The 12,807-nt window shown below is 39.1% G+C and overlaps 1 protein-coding gene across 1 annotated transcript in view; it reads left to right on the top strand.

The window, feature by feature from the left end:
• LOC102557924 (uncharacterized) overlaps nt 1-12,807 on the top strand; it is a 115,235-nt gene that overhangs the window by 22,344 nt on the left and 80,084 nt on the right. Inside the window, exon 9 of the mRNA XM_059721946.1 lies at nt 10,903-11,099. Within this exon, the coding sequence (XP_059577929.1) occupies nt 10,903-11,099 (197 nt within the window). The remainder of the gene's footprint in view (nt 1-10,902; nt 11,100-12,807) is intronic.

The raw sequence follows: 12,807 nt of genomic DNA, 5'->3' as shown, positions 1-12,807 counted from the left end.
ATTGGGGATGATACTGCTTTGAGTAGGGGGTTAAACTAGATGACCTCCTGAGATCCCTTTCAACCCTAATTTTTTATGATTCTAATTAAGTTAAACATAATGTCTGTGCAGTGCTGAATTATCTGCAACCAACCACCAAAACTCAGGAAATATAAGGGACCTCTATGTTGCCAGTAAGACATGATTTTTGTGTACATCTGCATGCACCTTCGTAGTTACTGCAAAAACCCTCTCCATAAAACCTCTAGCAGAATTTCACCGCTTGGGCTTGAGTTGTTAGAGCCATTATTTTATTTTCTCTGTAGACGACACAGTAGGGCTGGATGCAGACATTACACTTATTGTGTGTTAAGTGCACATAAAGTGATTTACAGCTGTAACAGAACAGACACATAAAGCGCTTTAAAAATGGTAGATCCTGCTCTAAATTAACCCTGGATGAATGTGGTATCAGACTAAAGCCCTTTAGATTAAAGCACTTAATTGAACATCTGTACTATATGTTATCTTGAGTCAAAGTAGGTTGCATTCCCCCAATATCCCAAAGGCCCCTCTCTGGGCAGCTTGCTAGCCTCAACTGGTGCTTATCTCCTCTGGCTGAGCAAGACTTAAACCCGCCCCCATGCTGTCTCAGAGAGGAGACAGAAAAGGCTCTTTCTTTCTACACAGCCAGTCAGGGGGTGGGGAAACAGAGCTCCTGTGCCATGCATTCTCCCCTGCCCCCCTGCAGATTGCTGGATTGGGACTCCTTCCCCCCACCCCCAGTTCCCAGTGTGGCCAAAAGCCAGGCCAGGCAGTCTCATGCTGTAGCTGTGAAGAGCCTGGGGCAGGTCAGGGATGGGAGCCCCCATGCTGTGTGGTCCCCCCAGATTGCTAGATAGGGTCTTCAGGGGAGTCAGGCTGGGTCTGCACAGTGGGGGTGCTACCCACTCAGCCCCAATTCCTAGTGCAGCCAAAAGTTGGGCCAGGTATTATGCTACAGCTGCCAAAAGGCTGGGGTGGGTGGGGGAAAGGAGCCCCCATGCCATGTGCCCCTGCCCTCCCAGATTGCTGAGTTGGGTCTTGGGGAGAGGGGACTGAGCCTGGTCCATGTGGCAGAGGGCTCCCTCCCCACTGCCCCAGCCTCTTGACAGCTGCAGCCAGCAGCTGTAACATGAGAGTGCCTGGCCCAGCTTTTGGCCATTCCAGGAACTGGGGGTGGTGGGAAGGAGCCCCCTTGCTGCAAAGACACAGTCTAGCCCCACCTAAGACCCAACCCTGCAATGGGGGGTGCTGCATGGCATAGGGGCTCCCTTCCCCACTTCCCCCACAGCCACTGCTGACAGTCACCGGCTGGTGGAGTGTCAGGCTTGGGAGAGGGGCTGCTCCCACAGCCTCCTGAGGGGCAAGTGGGAGCACCCCTCACCTGCGGGCCTTGGCCAGTACGGGCAGGCTCCACAATGAACAGTGAAAATCTGTTTGTTTTGCTCTGCCTCTAACTTATAGCACTTTAAGTAAAGCATGATGGTTAGAACACTTTCCGCAAGGAGCTTTTTGAACATCCGTACTTAGCTTACTTGGCAATCTCTCTTTTTCTCTTAAAAACACGCAATCAGGCACACACAAAAATGGATTTGCTTCCAAGTTTGCATGTCATATCATTCTTATAGTATAGTTAGGCAATCTATACTCTGTCAATTCCTGAGAACAGAACATCCAAACGTATTGTTGAGAAGGAGTGAAAGGCATGAATTTGCCTAATCTGTAAACAAAAACAAAGCTGGAAGTTATAGATCAAGATTTAGACCTACAAGCTTCTTCTGTTGATTGTTTAAATATATACAGCAAGCTTGAATATATGTAAACAAAGCAATTTAATTTAAACTTAGTAAAGCCAGGGAAATCAGAGTTAAAGTCATCATTCTATCCTAAGTTATATTATGGTATTTGCTTTAGTATTACAATAGAGTACTGGATGTGATAGAGTTGTCCACATGAAGCTTTAAACTTTTATGACAAATCTGTTACTAGTTGCAGTTGGAAACAATGTGATCTTATTTGGCTGCATAGCAGAGGGCTGAAATAAAGTAGTTCTTACAATTTTAATGTGGGTCTTTTGTAGCAGATGAATGCTTTGCTGTGCAAACTTACCCTTCTCTTAATAGTTCTATTTTTTATGAGCTGTTGAAAGCAATACAAAGTATTGAGGCAGTGCCCTAATTTTGAACTGTAAATCTATAAGCTGTTCTAATCAATTGCAGTTGGATTTCATTTTGTTGTTTTCTCATTCATTATTGGTTTGCAGTGAATACAGCCACCAATAATTACACCATTCCTTTTATATAATTAAGGTTTTATATTTAGTCAGAAATTCACTGACTGGCTTTGAGATATTTTTAGCAGACTGTTCTAGAGAGTGTTTTATGCTGTTACTGAACTCTTTGATACTATCAGCACTCCTATTTAACATATTATGCACCATTAAAAGCAGGACTATATCCTGAGACAAAGGGAACTATTATGGTAGCAACATACTGAAGATGTACATTCCATGCGTCTGTTTCATTTAACCAAGGCAGTCCTGTTCCTGATTATTTGGTGGCTAGAAAATATTTGAAGAGCAAAACTAAATCCAGGAAAGAATTAAGTAAATCTAATTAGGAGAGTAATTACTTTGAGATGCTGATAAATACTGCCACTTTGCCCTAAATCAAGAAGTTAAGATCAGTATGTAGCTCTTTTGGCTATACCCGTGCTCATCACAAATCATGGAGAGTCAAAGAGCAGTCAGTAGTTGCTGAAGGCTGTCTGCACCGTCAGAGCCTGCTTATAGTTATGAAGGCAGAGACCCTCTAGTGAAAAGAAAGTATAGGCCAAAATAAGGAGTTTTCCTGCTTGTGTATCTGTGTCATCTCCCCAGACAACATTAGCTAAGCTGATGGAAGCAGCCTTTTGTCAACATAGCTGAATCTACACCAGGTGTTTTACTGGTGGTTTTATATCAGTTGGGAGGGTAGGTATGGATCTTTTCACTTCTAGCTGCCAACAGAATTTTGTAGTGTAGATGTCAAATGTTATATCTTGCACAGAACACTTTTTAGTCTAGTCATGGATCCTGCTATAAATGCACTTGTGATAGATGTCCAAGGATCAGACTTTTTTGACTAGCTGTGGTCCACTGGGGCCACAGTGCACTGAATGCCACTTTCTACTCATATAGAAGAGCAGAAAGGGAAAGGCAACCATGACCTTGGTTCCTTTCTTACTTCACACTACTCTCTTTAGACACTCTACCAATCATTTTTTTCAGTCAGATTTCTGAAGAAAGCTTACCTTTACATGGTAGAACATTGAAGGATATTTCCTTTTAAAAAAAGGAACAATAGAGAATTATTTTCACCTTCCTGAGGGCTCATCTATTGTTGGTACTGCTTGGGATAGAATCCAAACCTAATTCACTGATGTACATTTTTTGGGGGGCTGCTAAGCCACATGTAAGTGTATACGCACAAATACATTTGCCAGACTTCACTTAGTACTCCAACTGTGGGTCAGTCTCCTCTCCAGATTCTACTGTATTTCACTGGATCATTTGTTTCTGGGTGGTTTGCAACTTGCTTAATTCACAGCAGGTTGCTGAATTAAAAATAAGCCATTACTGTGGCTCCTTCTCTCTGCAGCTGGAGCAGTCTAGTGGTTCTGTGCACCTGATTAGAGAAAAGTCACCCTTTGAAATCCAATTCACAGCAAAGAGCTTGGGTCACCTCCACAGTCTGTGCAGCTGTTTGCTGCGGCTGTCTATATCCCCGGATACTTTGTAAATGCACATTTTCATAGAGGAGCTGGGAGCCTAGCTCTGTAAAATAGACGGGTTCTGCTGTATAAAATGAACCAGTCGGTTGTGATTCCTCTTTATATCATTGTAGAACTGAGATAGTGGAAGCAACCCAAACACTTGCATGGAGAGGTACCATTTTCTGCTTTCTCCTGGTGAACACTTTAATCAATGATATGTCAGGGACAAATAGGAAAAGCCCACCTGTGCCACCTACAGATTAAGGGACTTAAGTCTAAAGATGAAAAGCTTCATATCAGCTAGGTGGAGTTTAGAGCTATTAGAACAGCTTGCAGGCCAGGTCAGATGCCACATGGATGAAACTAGTACTTCGGGACACTGTTAGGCTTATGCAACTGGAACTCATTATTCTCATCATCATGAGGGGAGAATGCTTCACTGCCTGTCAATCACCTACAGTGGTATCTAAACTGACAAAAATTTGAAGAAAGAACAAACAGTAAATTTATGATATAAATATTGTTCTTTGAGATGTTTATAGTTCATGTAGATCTCATAACCACTCTCTAGCCTTTATAGAGTCTTCAGTTGCTATAATCTTTGAATTGCCAGGGAGTTAGGTGACTATAGCCATCCCAGCATTTATGCCCTCCTATGGTTCCAGAGGAGGCATAGAGTACATTAGTCCTTTGCAAATAGAGAAGTATTCAATTCGAATTTGAATCGGCTGATTCAGAGGGCAGTGATTCGATTTGGAGATTTGGATCACTGTCCCGGATTGATATGGCTGAATCGGCTTTGGAAGATTTGGCGCTGATTCGGAGAGATTCAGTGATTTGGCCATAGACTGTAATGGGGAATCACTGAAATACCTATTGCTTTGTCATTTTTTGGCAGTTTTGGATGAAAACTGTGGGAATGGTAGCCTCTTCTGAGGGCATGAAGCCTGCCAAGTTTCAAGGAGATAGGTGCAGGGGTTTATGGGAAACTGCACCTCAAGTTGCTGACAAGCAAAACTCATGAAATGTGTGACTTTGTGTGTGTGTTAAGGCTCAGTGGGATGAAACTTTGCAGGGATGGTAGCTGTTTCTATGTCCCTCCCCAGAGTACTGTGATTGGAAGGGGACTCAGGGAAAGATCACAGTCACTGGCCAGCTACAGATGTCAGTCTTTCCCCCCCTGCTCCCTGTCCCTCTTTTCAGCTTCTGTTCCCCTGAAATACTACCTTCTGAATCTCCAAATTTTTTTCCGAATCTTTTTGGAATGGGTTCGGAGGCTCTGAATTGATTTGGAGGGGTTTTTTTGGTCTCCCAATTCGATTTGGACTCGGTGATTCGGCCTCCAAATCAGGCTGAATCTTCTCCGAATCAAATCAGCCACTGAAGCTTCGCACCCCCCTAGAGTGCATGAATGACCCTTTTTGGAGCTGCTAGTCAAAAGCATCTCATCCTATGTACATGATGCACGTGCACACTTGCAATGAATCCACACTAACTACAAGATCTCAAAGGCCAACAATCACTCTGTAAGGAAACTAACTGTTCTTTTTGGAGGGTTTTTGGAATGTGTTAGTTAGTATTTTCTAACTAACATTCTAAAACAAGTTTTGGACAAAGTAGGTTGTGCTTTTTTAAGACTAGCTTGTTAAGCTGAAGCCTGTAGGAATCTTAAGCTTCCTTAGCTAGTATGCCCTAACAAAGAACTTGCCATCTCTCTACTAGTTTTAGAATGTATCAGAACATGTCCTATAACATGTTCTTAAAGAATACCTTTAACCTTCTACAAGATGTCCCTCTAAGCATCTCCTTTCATTTCTTGCTAGCCAAAATGCTTGATAGGAGAGAAATGGATGACGTTCTGGCCACAGTAGGTTTTTCTGGATTTTGTTTTTGATGTTTTTTTCATTCAAACTACCAGACACCATCTCAATTTTACAATAAAAATATTGAGAAAATATATGTGTGAGGCAAGGATTTCTTGCCCCTCATATCCCTATCCATGATATTTTTATTGGACCAAGTACATAGTTGATATAGAGTCAGACAAGCTTTCACATGCCAGACATTCTTCATCAGGTCTGAGGAGCGAAAGCCAGCACAGAGTAGTCTTTGTGAGGTCTGAAGAGAAGAATGTCTTGCATATGAAACCTTGTCTAATTCTATCTCAACTATGCAGTTGGTCCAGTAAAAGGTATCACTGTAGAAAATCCTTGCTTGTTGTATACTTCCTGACCATCACAACTACAACATCACTACACATTTTGTATAAAAGACACAAATACTTTAAGATGCCTTCTTGTAAATCTGGAACATATATAGTGACTTAATATTATCTCAGTCAACACAAGACTTATGAGACAAGCAATGCCACAATTTTATCCAAAAATTTGTCTGCTTTTTAAAAACTTATTTAATTTATTTATGTTATGGACTTTGGCTCTTTCCATATTTCAGCCAGTTGTTATGTCAAGAAATTGCAATTGTTTCTTTTAACTTTAACCTCTAATCTCTTGTTTTCAAATTGCTTTATCAAATAGCATTATTGAAATCGATCATATTAACTTCCTTTCAGAATTTTGTGTATTGCTATATACTGCTTCTTTCTGTGAGATTTTTCTTGTAGTCAAACTATAGTTCTAGGCCAAAGTAATTCTCTTTAATAATGGGTACACTCTGAACCTTGGACTCCATCATTATAGCTGTCCTTTGGCAAAGTTCAATTACTCAGTGTCTGTGGTGTATTTCCTTTGCTATACCAATGAGGATTTCAACAGTTTGCTAAACTGGGTAATGCCAGATTATTGCATCTTGGGTGATAAACGTCTGCAATCTGGATTTTTACTAATTCAGTCTGCCAGGGCCTGGAGCAAGTGAGGGTCATTTTTCATGTAGCAGTGTTGGCCAGGGAGGGGAATGACCAGAGTGCCAGAACAGGTCAAACCCAGGGCAACTTATCTGCTAGGGCTTTGTGAGCTCTGACCACAATTTTAAGTTACTGTCCCATGATAGAAACCCAGGGCAGAGGGGCAGTGGAAAAAGTCTAATGATTTTCTTGCAATGAATCCCAAGAGTTTAGTCTGTAAAAGGACACGGGTTTACTCTGTAATAGGGTTGGATGGAAAACAAGAATTCCATTTCATTTCATGAAAAAATTTTGAAATTTTGACATTTGGTTTAATTCTCATGCAGAACAAAAATGAGACCTTTTGCATGTTTTTCATAAAACAGCAGAGAGAGAGACCGTCACAGAATAGAAATTGCTAACCATAGATGTTGAAGAAACATTTATGTCCCTGCTCTAGATCAGATAGAGCAGAGTGAATGGGTGTCTCTTTCTCTTTACTTAATCAGAAATCCCAGAACTAGAAAAACCTTTCATTGAAAAATTCCTGCAGAGCTGTAGTTTGTATCTCTTTGTGAAATTGGGGATGTCTAAGCTCAAATTCTCTTTACCACCCTTTTATCCATTATAAGTGCTTATACATCACAAAAATATTTCCAGTGTTTTTTTGAAAACCAGGCATATTGCTGATCATGCCACTGTAACTCAATGATGCTAAGCATCACAAGCTAGGAACATCTCATTGCCCAGATATGACCACATCACTTTTGGTGACACACCTTACAATATGTTGATTTATGAACTTATTTAAACATTTCTCCATAGGTTTTTATCTGTTGTACCAAGTTTGCTTGTACTCTCCTAGGTGCTTTCTTTGTCTGTTGTACAAGCTTGCATTAATTGTGTCCATCTCAGTGGGTTTTTTAATAGATTTCAAATGTTTTGATGTATTCTATTGCCTTCTACAGCTCTTTACTTCTTAATTTCTTCTGCCCCAGGCCTTCCTTGTGATCAACATACCATATTTTCTTGCATACGACATGCCCACAAATAAGACACGCACCATGTTTTGGGAAGGCAGAATGAAAAAAAAAGACTTTTCTAGAGTTATGGCTGCATAAAGCAGGGACAGAACCTAAACTTCAGCTTGCACATCATCCTTTTCCTATTCAAGTAAAACCCTTTCACAGTTGAATTGGCAGCAGCTTGGCTGCTCAGCCAAAAGCTGAAGCTAACTGTGGATGAAGACTGGAGTCCATGGTTGTATCTAGGATTTTGAGAAATGCCAAAACAGCTTGCAGGGCTGTGAAGTAGGAGGAGAGAGAATAGGGCTAGCAAACAGGCAACAAAATTTCTGAACAAAGGACTGCTTGATCTGGATTAGTGGAACATCAAGACCATTAAAAGGGATAGGGACATTAACACGTGTGGAGTGAAGAGCTATTAGCAGGAATCCAGTAGATTATAATGAGCCATCAAGTCAATTGACTGAATCAGTGTTGTCTGAATATAAATGCATTGCTGCTAGGCAGTTGGTTTTAAACTTTGGGCGGAGCACTGTATGTGTGAAAGCATTATTGTTAAAGCATAGTTCCCAAGGAGCGAGCGCTGAGTACCAGTATGATTTTAGAACATCTCTGCAAGGAGATAAGATACCTGTCTCACTGTTTGCATATATTATGTATTACAGTGTATTTTGTTACAGTCTAGCAAATGATTGCACATGAGGACACTTCTTTAGTTTCTTTATTTTTTCTTTTTAAAATAACGTCAGAAATTCCATTAATTAATGCATTTAAAAGGAAATTGAAGTTGCCAAGTGAAACACTCAAAGTTCCGAAATACTTATTTCTGTAGACTTTAGTGACGTACTACATTTTCCCTTGGTCTAGTTATTAAAGTCAAATAAACTTTTCTGGTACTTATTTTCACTACTATTCCATATCCATATCCTGGCATTTTGTTTTTAATAGCCAACAAAAACTTCTGTCATTATACACACTTGACTCAATCTCTTTAGTGGTCACAAACCAGCAGGGTTTGTGACCACTAAAAACCCTTTAATACATTGCCTGGGAACTAAACAGATTCAGTTAACTTATATTGGAATCAGGAATGAAAACGTGGCTCAATTTAAAAAAAAAAAGAGTTTCTTCTAAGCAACCTGTGTTTAGATAGAATGTCTGCCCCTCAACTTCAGAGACCCACACTGAATGACATAAGCAGTTAAATTTAAACAAAAAATGTAACCATTCCAAGTATTGCTGCTGGGCCTGGTTGGTGTTTGTCTATTATAAGAAGACTTGCACCCACAACTGGAGTAAGGATTCTGGTTGACAGGATTTCTCAACTGATTCCTGCACTGCTCCTTTTATTCTGGGAGCTATGCGGGGTCTGACTAACAGGCAATCACTCTTAAAGGAAATGAACACTTGCATTCTGCAGAATTTTAGATTTGCATGGGTGCTTTGAGAAGGCTGGATCCAACCTTCAGGACGGGTGTTTAATATTGCTGCTTTATGTCATTTGTTGTATTCAGTACAGAGAGGCAGCATGGTCTAATGATGTAGGGCAATGCACTAGTAGCCAAGAACTCCCTAATTATAGTCCTCCCTCTCCCACTGACTTGCTTCATAGCCTTGGGCCAGTCACTTTGTCTTCCTGTGCCTGTTCCCTACTTGTAAAACTGGACTGCTACCTCAAAGACCAGATAATGAAGCATCTTTCCTATTTGTCCTCTAATATCACCCTATTTTCCAAATGTGGTACAATGTTAAACTTGCTGATCTGTAACTGCAAACTTTGTCTCTTAATCCTTTTTCTAAATAATGGAGTTATGTTTGTAGCTTCCCATTGCTAAGGAATCTCTCCAAGATCCCATGAACTTTACAAATGTCAATTAAGAGGTCATTGGTTTCTTCACTTACTTCCTTTAAAATGTTGTTTGTCTATATATTATCCAGACTTTATTCATCTAACCTTTTTGTGACCAATTTTTTGTTATATGTACAATACACGACCCATATTAGAGCCAGAGTATAAAAATAAAATGAGCAAACTGTTTTAAGGATGCACTTAGGGCCTGATGATCACTGGCTTCAGTGGGAATTCTCATACCCACACTACTTAGCATTAGACCTTTAGAAAGACTTGGGGGAAGAGAGGGTGGCCTGTGGCTAGTTAGTTGCTTTAATTCTATCATTTATTCTTTTCCTGTCTTTGGAAAATTTTACTTGGGCAGATCTCCACCTTCTTGTGGCCTTTTTAGAAGTTATAAAAGCTTTGCTTTAATTTCAGATGTCTTTTTGATCACTGCTTCTACTTAGAAAAGTTATTTAAAACAAAAAAAGAGCATTTAAAACAAGTAAAGTAGGCCTTTAGATTTCCTCCAGATACCCATGAAGAGCCCACTGCACTTCAGCAGTGATGGCACTGTATCTGTTAACACCTCTTTGTTTATTTCTTGGTTTTTTCCCTGTGTAATTAGATTGTGCTATTCTTTGTCAGAGTGCTTTCCCCCCCCCCCCCCTTTGCATCACATTTCTCTTTCCTTTTGAGTTTTATAATCTTATAGGGCAGAATTTTGTCTTAGTAATTGCTTTAAATATCTTCTGTTTTCTGTTATTACTTTTACAAAGTGCAGAGAATTGCTTTAATGGCTTGAATTACTGCTTTGTCTCCAAGATCTTGCAGTTTATCTTTTACTGCTATAGAATTACTTCTCTATATCTTACAATCTTGGTCTTCCCTCTCCTTTCCATTTCAACTGTTCTACCAAAGTAGCCAGTGTCTTCCCAGTCAAGCTGTATGGCCAGTACTTCATCTCCGTTTTCTTTTGTCAAAAGGTCACATCCTTCATCTCCATTTTATTTCTATTGTGTGTTTTCATGAGTCTCTATTACTTTACTACTCTTCCTATATCTCTAACCACTTGTTTAGCATCTCTGCCTGTGGCTCTTTTTTCACCTCTCTTTTAGTTAAAGTGGGTGTCTGTTAGGGTTCTGTTTTCAGTTTCATCAAAATTGTGTTGCTGAGTGATAAATAAGACTATTAAATGAGTATGTGTTCTTATTACCTTAGCTGGTTTTATTCTCTTTGCAGTTTATTCAATGTTTACCTGAACTTGTGCCTAAGAAAATCCTCTGATGTGTTCTGACTGTTACTAGTTATTGATATTTAATCATTATCATAAGGAGGCTGATGACAGTAGCTACATGTTAATTGATTAATGATATTTTTTTCCTCTTACTCTGAACATTGACCTTTTTAATGTTTTAATTCTTTAGGCATAACATGGGGTTTCCCATAGTTGAATTTTCTTCTGATGGACACTTTATTATATCTAAACCACCAGACACAGGAGGCCTAGTCTCTTTCGGTACTGTGGCTGAACAATTGGTGTATGAAATTGGCAACCCTCAACGTTATCTCTTACCAGATGTCACATGTGACTTCTCTCAAGTGTCCATTACTGAAACTCCAGGTTAGTGCTGCTGCAGAAAGAGGACCCTCATTTTGAGTATAAAAACAGTCAATAACAGTTATGCTGGCATACTAAGGTACTTACCATAGTTTCCACATTTTCTCTACAACTTTATTTAAGTCTGTTCTTTTGAAATACAGATTTACCATACAAGGATTCGCTTTATACCTATTTTTTAAAATGTATATCAACCCATTGAACCTGCTTCTTGACTAGCTTATATTTTACCATAATTTATTTTCTTAAAATAAATATAACACACTCACTAGGTCTATAAACTATCTATTTCTGCAGGACTTTAATATTTTTGCATGTGTTATTGTGAAAATAGTCTTTCAGATTTCATTGAAGTTTAATTCCAGTTCACTTTCCTTTTGTTATTGATCTGCTCGCTGTCTCTCTCATACACACACACACGCGCGCACACGCACACACAGGGACACACACACACATGCACATACACACACACACACACACACACACACAGGTGCAAGCAGGTATAGGAAGTCACCGCTGAAGGCATTACATAATAAAGATTTGTTTTCAATCCACTTGACTGAGTCACCTTAAAAGGAGTCATAGCTCAGTTAAAAAAAAACAAACCATTTATATAACCACCCTCTAAAATATTATCAACTATGTCAACTGAAGCAGAAATATTATGTTCACTCTAGCTTTAAGTCCAAATCTGAATATCAGACTACAAGATAAAAAGTCTGGATAAGCAACCTAGTTGAACTTCTTTGAGTAATTTGTCTTTTTATTTCCCATCTATCATAGAAGGTTTTTTATACACTATAGCATTTTGAACATTATAAAATTACAAAGGTTACATTTTAAGAATAAGGCTAACTGAAAATTACACAACATAATCAAATGGCAGAATGTCTGATAAAGCTAGCTTGCTTCTTTTAGTAACATTTTTATTTAAAAAAAATAGAACCCTAACCTTCCAATGAACTTTTAGCTTGTAAATGACCCAATATGACACATTTGAACTTAAAATGAACTTTCACATGAACTTTCAGTTATTCCTCCTAGAAATATAACAGATGGAGAATAGGCAGATTTCTTAAATATTTTTAGTTTGAAGTTCTTTGACACGTACACCAGGAAGAACAGGGAAGGCCAGCTATTTTTTCTGTTTACATTGCTTATTTTATTGTACCACAGTGTTAGTTACAACACATACAATTCAGGTTTGAACTAAGAGGTGCTGCTTTGTTTTTGTTGATATTGTGGGTTTTTTTCTTTACCTGGTATAAAAAACCTGCAAATATTTAGTCTGATTACAGAGATACAGTTTTATAATAGAAGGGAGGCAAATAATTTAAACCAGCCTTTCTGAAGGACCATTGTTGTTATTTTGAAAGTGATAATTTAGATGATTATTCAAATACAATTGTTCTTCCAGATATGTTTGAAGAAGTTTTATTTTTGTATATCTTAATTCTCTGTTTGTAGAAAGTCTTTAACTATTCTGCTAAACACCTTCATGCACAGATTTGGTAGAGCTGAGCTGCACCTTATTTCCATATGCATAAGTTTCCATTACTGTTTTTGATTAATACTGGTGTGAGGCTTTGATCCTATGCCCCTGGGTTAGGGACAGAAGTTACACATGAACCACTTTAAGTAATATGAAACAGAACAGAAGTTCATTGCATATAAACCACTTTCAAAATGACAAAACCAGTGTAAGATGAAC

This window comes from Alligator mississippiensis, chromosome 2 (assembly GCF_030867095.1).
Source record: "Alligator mississippiensis isolate rAllMis1 chromosome 2, rAllMis1, whole genome shotgun sequence".
Taxonomy (NCBI): Eukaryota; Metazoa; Chordata; order Crocodylia; family Alligatoridae; genus Alligator; species Alligator mississippiensis.
Note: the sequence above shows the minus strand (reverse complement) of the source record. Positions and strands in the feature narration are given on the sequence as shown.